The sequence below is a fragment of the Blennius ocellaris genome, assembly GCF_963422515.1.
Source record: "Blennius ocellaris genome assembly, chromosome: 23".
Classification (NCBI taxonomy): Eukaryota; Metazoa; Chordata; class Actinopteri; order Blenniiformes; family Blenniidae; genus Blennius; species Blennius ocellaris.
The window spans coordinates 17,111,579-17,127,847 of NC_137672.1; the positions used below are offsets into that span (position 1 = coordinate 17,111,579).

General features: G+C 42.0%; 1 protein-coding gene across 2 annotated transcripts in view; it reads right to left on the reverse strand.

Annotated features, from left to right (window-relative positions):
• Positions 1–16,269, reverse strand: part of clcn5b (chloride channel, voltage-sensitive 5b) — a 39,792-nt gene that overhangs the window by 11,404 nt on the left and 12,119 nt on the right. For both annotated transcript variants that reach the window (XM_080519175.1, XM_080519174.1), the window contains exons 3-13: positions 13,751–13,932; positions 13,539–13,638; positions 12,147–12,334; positions 11,173–11,295; positions 7,813–8,100; positions 6,213–6,447; positions 5,903–6,078; positions 5,682–5,822; positions 4,136–4,322; positions 1,388–1,530; positions 625–774 (exon numbers count right to left, since the gene is read on the reverse strand). In XM_080519175.1, coding sequence (XP_080375301.1) covers positions 625–774; positions 1,388–1,530; positions 4,136–4,322; positions 5,682–5,822; positions 5,903–6,078; positions 6,213–6,447; positions 7,813–8,100; positions 11,173–11,295; positions 12,147–12,334; positions 13,539–13,638; positions 13,751–13,932 — 1,913 coding nt within the window. The remainder of the gene's footprint in view (positions 1–624; positions 775–1,387; positions 1,531–4,135; positions 4,323–5,681; positions 5,823–5,902; positions 6,079–6,212; positions 6,448–7,812; positions 8,101–11,172; positions 11,296–12,146; positions 12,335–13,538; positions 13,639–13,750; positions 13,933–16,269) is intronic.

Consider the following 16,269-nt stretch of genomic DNA (forward strand, 5'->3'; position numbering starts at 1 on the left):
AGGAGGAAACACAGGAGGAAACACAGGAGGAAACAGGAGGAAACACAGGAGGAAACACAGGAGGAAACAGAGGAGGAAACACAGGAGGAAACAGAGGAGGAAACAGGAGGAAACAGAAGGAAACACAGGGGGAAACACAGGAGGAAACACAGGGGGAAACACAGGAGGAAACAAAGGGGGAAACACAGGAGGAAACACAGGAGGAAACACAGGAGGAAACAGGAGGAAACAGGAGGAAACAGAAGGAAACAGAAGGAAACACAGGGGGAAACAGAAGGAAACAGAAGGAAACAGAAGGAAACACAGGGGGAAACACAGGGGGAAACAAGGGGAAACACAGGAGGAAACAGGAGGAAACAGAAGGAAACACAGGGGGAAACACAGGAGGAAACAGGAGGAAACAGAAGGAAACAGAAGGAAACAGAAGGAAACACAGGGGGAACCACAGGGGGAAACACAGGAGGAAACAGGAGGAAACAGAAGGAAACAGAAGGAAACAGAAGGAAACACAGGGGGAACCACAGGGGGAAACACAGGAGGAAACACAGGTAACTGCAGGGTCAAACCAACAATCTACATCAAGGTGAATTGTGAGAAAAACCAACTATTTGATCCCCCCCGTACCTCCACTTCCCCCACAGTCATGCCCTCCTGGGTGAGCACGGCCAGGGTGGGGTCGGCCCTCCGCGGCCTCATCACGTCCACCGCCAGGCTGCTGTGGTCAAACTCCTCCTTGGGCTCCAGGAACGGGTAGCCGTTCAGCCGAATGTGAGCCTGAAGGACGGCAGAGAGGAGAGACTTACCCTGAGAAGGGCTCAAAGCAACAATAAATAAATAAATGAAGAATGAATGAATATAAATATATAAATTAATAAATAAATATAAATAAATAACTAAGTAAATAAATATAAATAAATGAATGAATGGATGAATAAATATAAATAAATGAATAAATATAAATAAATAAATGAATAGATAAATGAATAGATAAATAAATAAATAAGTAAATTTAAATATATAAATGAATGAATGAATAAATGAATAAATATAAATAAATAAGTAAGTAAATAAATATAAAATAAATAAGTAAATATAAATAAGTAAATAAATATATACATAAATACATAAATAAATAAATGAATAAATATAAACAAATAAATGGATGAATAAATAAATAAATGAATAAAGAAATATAAAGAAATAAATATAAATATAGACAGACAGACAGACAGCTCGATAGATAGATAGATAGATAGATAGATAGATAGATAGATAGATAGATAGATAGATAGATAGATAGATAGATAGATAGATAGATAGATAGATAGATAGATAGATAGATAGATAGATAGATAGATAGATAGAGAAATGCTCACAGACAGCTCACCTCGTAAATCCCCTCCCTCCCGAAGGCGTCGGCCACCCACTTGCTGGTCATGGCGGCGGCCATGAGGGGGACGATGTACTCCAGACCGCCGGTCAGTTCGAACATGATGACGACCAGCGACACCGTCATGCGGGTCACTCCACCTAGCGCGGGAGGCGAGACGGGACAAGCTTTTAAATTCTCCTTATCTGCAGAGGATTTGGAGGTCATGACAACAAAAAAACTAAATATTGGTATCAGAACATAGAAACAAAAACATGAGTACACCAGACGCAAAACAAAACAAAACGAAAGACAGGGATCATAAACGATATCAAATGGAGCGGGGATTTATTACGCAGGTCGAGATGAAGAGAGAAACGTTTGCGGTTTAATGTCACGTAAATGCGTTCTGACGTTTCTTTATCTGAAACCCAATGTTTTCTTTTGTTTGTTTTTTTTTTGGTGCAGAAATTCTCCAGTGCTTCTTCCAGCCTGAATCCAATTACAATCATGTCCCTCGGCTGTGGCCAGGAATCGAGGCTTTATTCTCTTAAAGTGGTGCCAAGGAGCGTCTCTGTGGGGCGAAACAACCGGCGAAACCTCAAAAGGCTTTTATCCCTATCGATGAAGACATTTTAAGAAATGGAGCTCGTCTTTTTACACAACGTCAGCCGGAGAATATGTGGAATTAGTGTTGTTTTTTTTGCGTTTTTAGCTTTCGAACCAAGAACAGCTTCTTAATTCACAAACTATGTCGAATTAAAATATTTTCTATTCGTTTCAGCAACCTTAAAACACATTACTACTGTAAAACTGTTTTGTTTTTTTTATAAGATGAACAAATTATCTTCCAGGATTTTGTTGATCGGGGATCCAATTCTATATTAGAAATTAATTAAAAGAGGGGGAAAAAACAAATCCTTTAGGGAATAGGACGACAAAACATGTCAGGATTTTGGTGTGGCTGTTAATACATTTGGCCAGTAGAGGGCAGCAGGTGCTTTTTCTAGTCCAGGGGTCGGCAACCCGCGGCTCTTTGATCCCTCCACTGCGGCTCTTTGATCCCTCCACTACGGCTCTTTGATCCCTCCACTACGGCTCTTTGATCCCTCCACTGTGGCTCCTTGAGCCTCGGCCCCACTGCAGTTCATCCCGGAGGGACGTAAGGAGGCAAGGCGCCACCCAGAGCGCAGTCCCGCGACAAAGAGTGGTAAAATGTAGGCGGGTCGTGAACGACGCAGCGACGTAACGTCATTACGCAACAATAACGGCATGAAGAACGTAGAATTGCGGCTGCAGGTCATGACAGCGGCTCAACTGGTGTCTGAAGCTGGGAGCTTCCTGTACCTTTCACAGTAAAACTGCTGCGCTGTGGAGCGCCGACAGTTCCAGGAGGTTCATTACAGACTTGTTGAGAGTGACGGAACATTCTAGTGAATTACACAACAACTACAGGACATTAAAGACACACCATCACACTCATGGTTCTAAAAATCCCAGATCTCCCACATATATCTTTAATAATGTGTAGCAATAAAGGAGCTGATAGCTGCAATGCATTATGGGAGTTTCTGTTTGTCGTGTTTTAAATGTAATTATTGGGGGTTATAGGTTTGTAGTGTCGGTAATGATTGTGTATTTTGTTGCTTAGTTCATGTAGTTTAGTTTATTAGCAGTGAAGAAGGTTTTGTGTGGCGTGGTCTTCCTGTGGGACTGTCAAAATAAAATGTGTGCGGCTCTCTGGGTGTCGTGTTCAGTGAGAAACGGGACCAAACGGCTCTTTGAGCATTAAACGTTGCCGACCCCTGGTCTCGTCCAAACGTCCTTGAAACACGTTGAAAAATGAAGGAATCGTCATTTCCTTTGTGTTCCAAACCGCGGATCTGGGACTTTTCTAAAGCGTAACTTTGGAGTGAATTGCGAGCAGAGAGAAAAAGTTCCAAACAGAATTAAGACGAGGAAGAACCAGATGAGACATAAACCCTGAAATTGCTCTTGTCCGTTCGCGTTTACATCGGCGGTAAAAAAAAAACACACGCCGTCCTTCCAGGGCTACAAAAGTACCACGAACACGTCGTGGTGCTTTGAGGAAGAACTTTTCATAACCTCTTTAAGACTTTGATCTACGAGATAGAGAGATACGACTCGCTACCATAAACGCTCCGAGAACTCTGCACGGCCGGCGTCCTCGCGGTTCGGAATTAAAACATCTGTCTTGTTTTGATAGCAAACATGTGACGCGGCGTGCCAGCGGTCCGTTTCTCAGGGCTGCGTTTCATTCATTTGTGGCGAGACGACAAAAAAAAAAAAAAAAAAAAGAAAGAAAGGGAAAAAAGGAGGGTATAAAATCGTGTGCCAGCTTGTCATGGATTCACACTATCTAGGGGACATAAAAAATAAATAAATAAAAATAAAAAAAACCCTGAAAAGTGAAAACAGGCAAACTGTCTGGGTTGTTTCATTTTATGACGCGATTTATCCACAGCTTTTCCCAATAATGTTGATTTTCTTCTCAAACGGGGTTTATCTTCATCGAATCCAAGCGGGGGGGGGGGGGGGCTAAACGCCACTTCGGATAAAAGGAAAAACTAAATACAAAACAGACTCGGCTGAAAGGAGGCGACAGCGGACGGCGTGGGCCAATCAGCACGCCGGTTCTGTACCGACAACACCGATCAGTGTTGCTCCACCGGAAGGTGGAGGCCTTTTGCACGCCCGGCCGACAAGCAGCACCCTCTCTCTCTCTCTCTCTCCATTAAGACTCACCCAGGCAGGCGGCGGCTCCGACCATGGCGTACAGCCCCGGCGTGATGCAGTCGGCCCCCGGCGTGCACCACCCTTTGAAGATGAAGGAGTCGTGGTTGTAGTAGGCCAGCTGCTCCATGGCGACGCCCAGCAGCCGGCCGGCGATGGCCCCCACCGCCATGCTGGGGATGAAGAGGCCAGAGGGAACCTGGGGGGGGGGGGGCGACACGTTTAGATCAGCTTAAGAAGTGACGACACCTGAACGACAGAAAACACTTTTACAGTAGAATAGAGACCCATATCATTAAAGAATTATTAGAATAATAAATAAAGCTTCCTATAGAGAAAATACTAATAAACTATTTATAGCCTCTTGCACATTAAAATTTAAAGATATAGTCTATTTAAAAACATTAGAAATACTATTTCGAATAAAGAATAAATCCAGCCATTTTTGTCACTTTCCACCAAAATGTAATTTAAATAGCAAAATACTTTGTTTGAAATGAGGGTAAAACTGCTTTTTTAAAACATAGATGCAAAAATTACATTGGTGTAACATTTTCTCTTTTTCTTAACCTGATTTTAGTGGTTTCGCCTTTATTTATTTATTTTAATTTGTTTAGGCAATTTGAGCTTTTTAAACACTTTGACTGTTTTAAGCACTTGTGCATGTTTTTCCCTTAAATTATTAGAATTTTTTTTATTATTTGTTTACGCAATTTGAGCTTTTTAAACACTTTGACTGTTTTTAGTACTTGTGCATATTTTTCCTTCAAATTTTGTTCTTTTTTTTTTTTTATTTACGCAATTTGAGCTTTTTAAACACTTTGACTGTTTTTAGTACTTGTACATGTTTTTCCCTTAAATTATTATTATTATAATTTTTTTATTTGTTTAGGCAATCTGAGCTTTTTAAACACTTTGACTGTTTTAAGCACTTGTGCATATTTTTCCCCTAAATTTTGTTCTTTTTTAAAAAATTTATTTATTTACGCAATTTGAGCTTTTGAAACACTTTGACTGTTTTAAGTACTTGTGCATGTTTTTCCCTTAAATTATTAGAATTTTTTTTATTATTTGTTTACGCAATTTGAGCTTTTTAAACACTTTGACTGTTTTTAGTACTTGTGCATATTTTTCCTTCAAATTTTGTTCTTTTTTTTTTTTTATTTACGCAATTTGAGCTTTTTAAACACTTTGACTGTTTTTAGTACTTGTACATGTTTTTCCCTTAAATTATTATTATTATTATTTTTTTATTTGTTTAGGCAATCTGAGCTTTTTAAACACTTTGACTGTTTTAAGCACTTGTGCATGTTTTTCCCCTAAATTTTGTTCTTTTTAAAAAAATTTATTTATTTACGCAATTTGAGCTTTTGAAACACTTTGACTGTTTTAAGTACTTGTGCATGTTTTTCCCTTAAATTTTGTTCTTTTTTTTTTTAAACTGTTTTAGCATTTTCCCCAAGAAACGCATCAATCACTATTAGAAACACGCCCCAGATCAGCTTAAGAGGCGACGACGCCAGAGCGAGTCGTCGGCGGCGGCGGCGAGGGAACCGACCTTCATGCCGAAGGTGATGATGGTGGCGAGGATCTTGAAGACCAGGGCGAGCGCCAGCTGCCACAGCGCCGTGTAGAGGCCCGGCCCGGCCGGGCGGTCGCCCAGCGTGTTCCCCACCCCCGTGTCCGACGTGTTGGTCAGCTGGAAGAGAACCGACACGTTTGCGAAGGTGGTTCATCCCCTCCCCCGTTTTTTTACTTCCCACCGCACTCCCTCCTTACCGGCTTGTAGCCGCACAGCTGGGACGAGTCCAGCAGGGAACAGTCGTTGAACAGCTCCGAGATCAGCTCAGGCCCGCTCATCCTGGTGTAGCTGTTGGGGTAGGCTAGCACGGCGGTGAGCGCCGCCACCACCAGCACCTCCGTCACCGGGTAGTGCCCCAGACGCGTGGTCTTACCTGCAGCGGACACAAAACCTCAGCGTGGATGGTTCATCCCTGTTTGGAGGGAGGGGGGGGGGGGGGGGGGGGGGGGGGGGGGAGGGGGGAGGGGAGGGAGGAGGGAGGGGGGGGAGGGGCACAACACAACTCACGTCTCTTGCACCAGGCGATGTTGGCCCGGATGAACAGCGCCCCCCACAGGCCGCCGAACACCCCCAGCAGGATGAAGGGCAGCAGCTCCACCAGGTGCCAGGGGGCGTGGAACTCCACGTAGAACAGCACCAGGCGGCTGTTCCCGAACGGGTTGATGGAGCGCAGGGTGAAGGCCGCCACCAGGGCGGCGAAGAAGGAGCGCCACAGCGTCTTCAGGGGGAAGTAGTAGCTCACCTGCAGGGGGGGGGGGGCGCTTTACTGGGTGCTTTTTTTTTTTTATTTTACCAATAGACAGATTTGACCTCATTCATGTGATAAAACAACTACAAATACATGTTATCTTAAATAAAAAAATAAAAAAATTGAATAAATGGTGTCCAGCTGCCTTTATTAGCAAAACAGCCATTTTTGTCACTTTCCACCAAAATCTAATTTAAATAGCAAAATACTTTGTTTGAAATGAGGGTAAAACTGCTTTTTAAAGATATATATATATATACAAACATTACATTCGTGAAGTAAAATGTTTTCTTTTTCTTAACCTTATTTTAACGGTTTCGCCTTTTTCTTTTCTTTTAAAAAAAAATTTGTTTAGGCAATTAGAGCTTTTGACTGTTTTTAGTACATGTACATGTTTTTCCCCTAAATGTGTTCTTTTTTTTTTTTTTTTTTTTTTACTGTTTTAGCATTTTCCCATTTCATTTTTTTTTTTTTTTTTTTGTTTTTTGTTTTTTGTTTAGGCAATTTGAGCTTTTTAAACACTTTGACTATTTTTAGTACTTGTGCATGTTTTTCCCCTAAATTTTGTTCTTTTTTTTTTTAAACTGTTTTCCCCATTTATGGTCATTTCCCCTATTTTTCACATTCCATTTTTTTTTGTTTGTTTCTTTAAAGCTCTTTCCAGCCAAGCGTTAACAATCCTTCTGAAAATTTAAATAGAGCCGCAAAATACTTTGTTTGAAATGAGGGTAAAACTGCTTTTTAAAAACATACATACAAAAATTACATTCGTGAAGTAAAACCTTTTGTTTTTCTTAACCTGATTTTAGCGGTTTCGCCTATTTTTTTCCCTTTTATTTATTTACGCAATTTGAGCTTTTTAAACACTTTGACTGTTTTTAGTACTTGTGCATGTTTTTCCCCTAAATGTTGTTCTTTTTTTTTTTTTTTAACTGTTTTAGCATTTTCCCCATTTATGGTCATTTTCCCTATTTTTCACATTTCATTTTTGTTTTTGTTTTTTTGGCAATTTGAGCTTTTTAAACACTTTTGACTGTTTTTAGTACTTGTGCATGTTTTTCCCCTAAATTTTGTTCTTTTTTTTTTTTTTTTTTAACTGTTTTAGCATTTTCCCCATTTATGGTAATTTTCCCTATTTTTCACATTTCAGTTTTTTTTGGTGTGTTTTTAAAATTCCTTCCAGCCAAACGTTAACAATCCTTCTGAAAACGACTGGTCTGTAGTCAAAAAATTATTAGTAAACTAAAGTGTATCCTCCAATAAAACCACCTCATCCTCACCAAACATAACGGAGTGACGTATTCCACACGTCCACGAGGTCCGGTCGCCTCCTGCTGCCACTGAGCAGGACGAACTCACCTCCTCCAGACTGAACAGGACTCCTCCTATCGGCGCTCCGAAGGCGACGGACACGCCCACGGCCGCCGCCGCCGACAACACCTCTCGCCTCTTGGCCTCGTTCTTGCGGTACTTGGGGAAGCGGTGGCAGAGGATGTTGGCGCAGCAGCACGCCACGTGCACCAGGGGGCCCTCCTTCCCCAGGCTGAGCCCGGACGAGACGGCCAGCACCAGGGTGATGGTCTTGATGATCAGCGTCCACTTGCCCAGGTAGCCGCGGATGATGAAGCCGCTCAGGATGGTTTTGATCTGGACGGGAAGCGAGACGCCGATTCAGTTTGCGTTTTGGAGGAAGAGGAGGAAGGGGGCGGGGCTTAGGACGTTGTAAACATTGGGCGTAGGGGTGGGCGATATGCATCGTTTACATTGTACACTCACGACTGTGTATCTTCCTCTGACTCTAACTTGATAATCAAATATGCTGATGACACCACCATCATCGGTCTCATCAGTGATAATGATGATTCCTCTTATAGAGCAGAGATCCAAAATGTGGTTCAGTGGAGTAAAGCTAACAACCTCCAGCTGAACGTATCAAAAACATGTGAACTGGTCTTTGACTTTAGCCGGAACAGTTCTCACACACCTGTAATTATTGATTACTCCCAGGTGCAGATTGTAGAGGAGTGCACGTTTCTCGGTTTAACTCTCTCTAAAGACCTGAAATGGGTCAAAAACACTCACCGGGTTGTTAAAAAAGCTCGTCAGCGTCTCTACTTTCTACGTAGACTTAGAGAATTTACCACTAACTCTAAGATCCTGCTTAATTTTTATCGCTGCACCATTGAAAGTTTACTTGTTGGCTCTGTGACTGTGTGGTTTGGTAACACCACAGACAAAGAGAGGAGAGCTCTAAACAAGGTGCTCCGCTCTGCAAAGACGACTGTGGGCTGTGAGCTTCCTGTTCTGGAAGTTCTTTATAAATCCAGACTTTTAAACCGAGCACTTGGAATCGTCAATGACTCTTCTGGCCACCCTGGAAAAACCTTGTTCCAGCTTCTTCCTTCTGGCAGAAGATGTCGTTCGCTGAGATGCAGGACATCTCGATATGCCAGCAGCTTCTTTCCACAAGCTGTTATCAGTCTAAACAGAGCACTTTAATGTATGATCTTGCACTTTATTGAATCTGTTTCAGTCGATCGATTTCACAGTGTCAATTGTTTACTGTTCTCTTTGTTTTATTTCTGTACTTTTATCCTGTTTTATTTATGTACTTTTTAATTAATGTTGTTTTATGGCTGTACCTGTCTTGTGCACACTGGGGACTTTTACAAATGTATTCCAATGTGGTTTTACTGCAAATGGCAAATAAATGAATCTGAATCTGATAATATCGTCATTGTTGTTTTAACGATGTGCAAATTTACGTTATGGAGTATGCAAATGACTTCACTAAAACAACTAAAACCCCACACATTCACTGAACAAGAGTTACGTAAACTTGCGTAAAGCAGCAAACCGCAGCAGGTCACACGATCTCTCACTGGCGTGTTCCCGGCGGGTTAGCGCGCCTCTAAACATAAACATTTGAAAGACAACGTGGACACACCGCCCGCGGACGCTCCGACTTCAGAAGATTTAATCCCAAGACGTGGATCGACTTCAGTTGCATGGAAGTACTTTGGCTTTGAGAAGACTGACGTGACCCAAAAGACCGTGATCCGCAAAGTTTGTCGAAAAGCCGTTGCCGCTAAATGCAGCTCGACAACCAACCTGTTGCGGACCAACCACACGAAGGAATACGAAGAATGTCAAAAGCTAGCCGCCAAAGAAAAAGCTAAGTCGGCGAAGGTAACGCTACCTGCTGCACGACACAGCCAACAGACGTTAGCCGACTCAATCAACAGAAAACTGCCTTGTGACGAAAAAAAGCGCCCGATGGCGAGACGTAACAAAATGCTATCACCAATTATACAGCAAAAGAAACGGTGCCGATTCAGGTGGTGCATTTTGCCTTTAAAACGTTGTGTCCATTAACATCATCCACTAGCTGGCTGTAAAAAACACACATTTAAAGAATATCGTCTAATTATCGTTATCGTCAAAATCCCCCAAAATATCGAGATGTTATTTTTTGTCCATATCGCACACCCCCTAATTGGGCGTTTGTGAAATTGGAGTTTGTTTTTGGGCTGTTTATCTTTCAAATAAGCCGTTAATCTCCAACAGCTGACCGCTTCCTTAGAGGCAGAGAAAGCAAATGTACCAAAAAAAAAAAAAAAAAAAAAATGCAAAGTGATGGAAGAACGACAGGGGAGCAGAAGGCAAAGTGTAAATAAATGAAGTGTGGACTGGAGCTGGAGGGAAGGAAGGACGAGACGGAGCCACACATGGCTTATTAAAAGCAAATAAAGAAAGGGGAGAATAAATAGGCGGTGGACGGAGGAGTGTTACTGTTCAAACACTCCACGTGGGAGGAGAAGGGAAGAGTTCTGGCCGTGACTGTTCTTTGAATCACAATCGTGAAAATTTGAATCACGATCCCTAAAAAAAACACACGTACTCAACTGTGTCATCAATTGAGGGGTTTTAAAGAAAATATGGCAAAAAATAAGCGGGGAAAATATTATAATGGGGTTATAATGGTTCAATTGATAGAAAACACCAACTGTTCACTTTAAATGACCCAGAATAGAAATCAGCTGACGTCAGTGGTTAAACACAAATAAAGCAAAGTCATTAATTAAGAAATTAACATATAATTAAAAAAAAAACCTGAACTGTTTATGGATTGTGTTAAATCTGAAATAAACAATTTCTATCTTTCAATTTCTAATTTCCTTCTAATTCTAGGTTCAAGTTCAAAGTCTTTAATTCAAACATAAAGTTGGAAAACGTTGCCAAATTCTAAAATACATGTCGGGATCAACCAGCTGCTTTTAATATGATTTAATAAAATCCCTACGATGGATATTTAAGCATATTTTCCCATTTTTAATCCACCGAACCATCAACGATCAACCAAACAATCCCACGTCTTGTTCTCACATGGATGGATTTAAGTTTGAAATGGAACACTAATGCAAGTAATTCACTCAATAATGATTTATAATAATTTCGCTGAAGTTGAGAAATACAGTTTCAGATCAGGAGCCACTTACGGTTGAAGTCAAATTCTCAATTTAACTTTCTAATTCTCGGCTCAAGTTCAAAGTCTTTAATTCGAACAGAAAGTTGGAAAACTTTGCCAAATGTTAATATACAAGTCAGGATCAATCAGCTGCTTTTAATACGATTTAATAAAATCCCTACGATGGATATTTAAGCATATTTTCCATTTTTAATACACCGGGGAAAAAACATCCCACGTCTTGTTCTCACCTCTGGGATTCCTGAGCCGCAGGCGTACGGGGCGAAGGCCCGGACCAGCGACACGGCCAGCAGGGCGAAGAGCAGAGCCCAGAAGATGTACATCAGGTAGTTCACGATGTAAGCGAACGCTCCCTGAGAGAAACAAAGGAACAGCAACGTCATTAGTCAGTGGAGACGCTCTTGTGATTGTGACACCGTCCGGCCAGTAGATGGAGCCAAAACACAAGAAATAAGATTCACGTTGAGAGTTCCTGATGTGGAGAATATTTAATCATTCATCCAAAAATACAATCGTTTGCTGAATTCTGGAGTCATCAGATCATTCCAGTGATCATGTAAACAGTATAATTGGACGAGAGGCTTCTAAATGCCAAATAACATCACACTGTGCAATTATTCAACTTAATTTATCCCATTTCTCATCCTGCTCTGTTATTTAACGTCCGTGCACCTTATTTTAAATGTTTGTCTGTTCGCACCACTTTTTTTTAAATATATTTAAATAAGTTTTTTTTTAATGCCCCTTTTACCGGTTGCTAAGCAACGACATTTCGTTGCCAGTTTCCTCACAGTGTGATGTACTGTGCAATGACAATAAAGAAAGTCTAAGTCTAAGTCTAAGAAATCACATTTAGACGCCTGAATAACTCTCATCTATTGCAATTTTTTTTTTTTTTAACTATGCATAAAACCACTTCTGCATCGAAGAGAAGGGAAATGACATGTTAAATCAAATCAAGATTAATGCTGTTCTGAAAATACAGGACGTTTTTGAGCATCGTATGCATACATGTGCTCAGAAATGGTTTTAAAATACTTTAAATAAAGTAAATCAGGGATTTTTATTCACTGAATTGACGAAGGATATATAATTCCTCGCACGCGTTTAAAGACATCTGGAGATTATGGGTGCGAATCGTCCCCCGTATATCCAACGTCTCTTGAGACGCACACATCTGGATGAGTTGACGTCCTGGTCTCACCTCCGGGGTGCCGGTGATGAGCTCGGCCCAGCTCTTCCACTGCGGGCACCGGTCCCTCTCCTGGAACGTGGTCTCGTTGGACGTCCAGCAGCAGTGCTCGTGGTTGAACCAGAAGCCGATGAGGCACACGCCCTCCTTCATGTCCGTCAGCCAGTGGGCCGCGATGTCGATGCCGCCGGCGATGGCGCCTGGGGGACGAGATTCAATCTCTGTGACTTAAATCCCAAAGCGTCCCACTTCCTTTCAAATGGATTTTTATTTACTGTTACGAAAAACGCATTAATCAAACCACAGACTGACTGTTTTAACTTAAAACTGCAGAAATAAACTTGAAGTAAATATATATATCAAGATGATTGTAGAACCTTCGACAGACATTTACTAAGAAATATGCATTATTATCTATAAATAAAGTCTGATTTGATTTGATTCGTATGAACAAATCTTCATCACAAACATCCATAATAACACACTTCCATTGCAATTCCTAATTTCCAAGTAGTCTACTGAGTGTAGAAGTGTCTTTTTAACCTTGAGAAAAGAAAATGACACTTTCTGTGGTTGGTGATGAACTTTTAAGATCAGATCACACACATTACTGACATTTTTTAAAGAACCCCACCTCTAATATAACTCCTATGGAAGGGGAAAAAATTAACCTGTGTTCTGACTTTTAAACTAAGAATTCTGAGTTTGAAGTTGAAATTCTAAGTTTAAAAGTAAGAATTCTGACTTTTTTTTCTGGGAATTCTGACTTTTAAAGTCGAAATTCTGAGTTTAAAAGTCATAATTCTAACTTTTAAACTCAGAATTCTGAGTTTAAAGTTGAAATTCTAAGTTTAAAAGTCAGAATTCTGACTTTTTTCTCAGAATTCTGATTTTAAACTCAAAACTATGAGTTTAAAGTTGAAATTCTGAGTATAAAAGTCTTCATTCAGAACTCCGTTTTTTTTTTTTTCCCTTAAACCTCTTCCGCAAACCCCAAAAAGCTCTGACGGACAATATTTAACATGTTTGGAGTGGACGATAAACGAAGTTTCACTATATAACGTGCGGGTCCCAACACAGAACCTTGTGGAACGCCGTGATTCGCTCTGAGTACGAGTTGAAGAACCTCGATGAATTTCGCCGTAACGCGAGTTCCTAGATCCTGAACAAACCTCCACAAAATCGGCACAACGTGAACTCATCCTATGCAGAAGCGTGTCTATTTGCGGCGCCGCTGCAACACCTGCCGGCCGTCGCCACGCGGGAATTAACCTGCAGCTGATGCGAGAGGAGGAGCAGGTACAGACATGTCCGGCCGTGTTTACCGAGCCGGGCGCCGTGAAAAGCGCCGTCAAATACTTCGTGACAGCGGTGGATTTAAGCGGGACGGAGTGTGCGGCGTACCCGTCTTGAGTCCCACCAGCAGCATCAGCAGCCAGCCGGAGAAGGCGTCGACGATGCTGCGCAGCAGATCCAGCGTCGACTGTCTGCTCTTCTTGGTGATCTGTGGCGGGGGGGAGAATTCGACACGGGTGAGAGTCGAGGAGAAGCGATGCGGAGACGGCGGCGAGTTTGGTTCGGGTGGGGGTGGGGGGGTTAGGAGGGGGGAGCGTTACCTCTCTGTGCCGGTCCCGGTCCTTGCTCTTCTCTCGGACCCAGTCGATGGTGTTGAAGTCCTCGTAGGTGCCCACCCCGGGCAGAGGGTCCTCCAGCGGGTCCACCAGCCTGGTGGGACCGCTGCCGTTCATCCTGGATGCTCTGCTGCTGCTGCTGCTGTACTCATCACCATCGTAGCCTCCTGGGAGAGAGAGAGAGAGAGAGAGAGAGAGAGAGAGAGAGAGAGAGAGAGAGAGAGAGAGAGAGACCAGGGAAGAGTGAGTTGCGCACTAACATCGTCACAAGGCAACGGCATTGTTTCGATCAGCTGATTTAATATAAGTTATGAGCTTTTTTTTAAGTATGTGACTGATGGGGGGGAGAAATAAAAAACAAAACAAAAAAAAAACTATGTGAGAAAGTGTTGGCTGGAGGCCAATTTCACAACGTCAACTCCTGCCGGTGGCCACTAGTGGGCGGCAGAGATCAGCACATTGAACCAAACTGCTGATGGATTCAATTCACTTAAATCTTGGGTTACAAGCATGAATTCTTTCAATCTGCAGCTTTAAAAAACCCCAGTTCAAACAAGGTGATCATTATTAACCAACGAAAGCGTCGCAATATGAGCTTGAGATTGGTTGAAGGAGCTCTTTGAAGCTCTTTGAACTCTTTGAAGACTGGACGAATTTGTGTCTCATGCATCGACGGTCTTTTATCTCGTTCTGATCGGAGGTTATTTATAGCCGAGTGGACCCGGTTAGCAAAGCAGGTGTTGTACTGCAAAAACTAGCATGTCAGCAGCGGCAGGGTAAGAAGCCCCCGACTGTACACACACACACACACACACACACACATTCTCACACACACACACACACTGAGGCCTTGAGAAAGTGCTAACAGAGGCAGCCCCACTATTAATGCCGACCGTTATCAAAAGTGGGGCAAAGCGCTGCACAAAGCAGCCGGGGAGAATGCGTATTGTGCCGCTCGTAACTGATGACGCCCATTCTGGACAATGGCGGTCGGGATCGGCGGTCGGTACCGGACGGCCGATCGAACGCCGGGGCCGGGACGGAAACAGGAAACGACGCAGGAAGGCCGGGGGAGGTTCCATTCCAGCTGGATGCAGATGTGTCATTATGGGACTGAAACAATCGGTATTAATGGCGGAAACCCCGTGGGTTGCAGGGGAAGTGGCGCCGGGTCGTGTTTTTAAAGATCAATATCTCAGCTGTAAATCCGTCGACGGATAAATGCTGCAGTGTTGCATTGATTCGTGCTCCATTCTTTATTAAAAACAAGCAGTAAAATTAAACGCCGAGGTTCTGATATTCGGTCATTTTTAATTTCCCCTCTCCGTTATAATGTTTGTGAAACTACTTTTACATTTCTATCCCACTTAGAGCAAATCGTCCGACTTCAGGGTGACTAGTTTTGTCATATTTGTGACATTACGCATCCTATAAAATGCTATTTTTATATTTCTGCTCCATCAAGAGTGTGTTTCTGCTCATTTTTGATATTTTAAGTATAACTCCTCAAAGTTAATCACAAATACCAACAATTTTATATTTCAATACAAATAAAATGATTTAAAAAGACGTATATCACTTAAACTTTGTACCATATCTTGTTTCATCCTTTCCTTTTGCATTAAAAGCTCCTCCACACTCTCTATTCTAAATTTGCATTTCTTTTAAGCAGCTTTTTTTCTCACTTTGTGCAAAAGTTGAGACCTCCCGCGTTTTATTTCTTGACGTTTAACGCTTCATTTTGGACATTTATGCAACATTACTCTAGTCAAGTACCTTAAATTCAAGCGACTTGCAGGTTAATTCACGGTAAAACTCCACTGAGTGAGAAACGGGATTTACCCTGCAACACTGTCTTTGACTCAACACTCACTTTCATGTCCTTTCATCTCGCCGCCTCAAAGCGGTCTGCTTTAGTCACCTCACAAACACGAGCCACATTTCAAAACTTTAAAACAACAGAAGCATTTAGTCGTCTGGTCCGACGAGTTCGACTAGTTCAAAGTGTCGCTCCCGGGAGAGCCAACAAAGAACTTTTAACTCATGTTGCCATATCTACATGGAAAGGAGATTAAAAACAAGGGGTGTGGAGCTACGATGTGGAGTTAGTGTTTAAATAAGGGTAACTTAAGGTGATAACTTATCGCGTGACGGGTCGTCTAGCCTCTGTGTCGTAAAGTCTCTCGGATTACGCAACGCACAAGGAACTCAAAGGCAAACACACACAAAATATTTACTCAAGTTGAACTAATAATGAGAGTATTTACCGAAGTAAAAGTCAAAAAAAAAAAAAAATTAGAATACAGGTTGTGAAATTCACATTACTTTTTACATTTTAGTGGTGCATTTTATATAAAAGGTGTGTTTATCCAAAAATGACTGAAAATTGGAGATAATAATGTCCATCTGAACCACAACAGCTTAATCATTAGTAAAAATACAGGAACAATCACCTGCACTACATAGAAAACACTGCGATGAAAAAGTGCTGAGTCGCACAATGA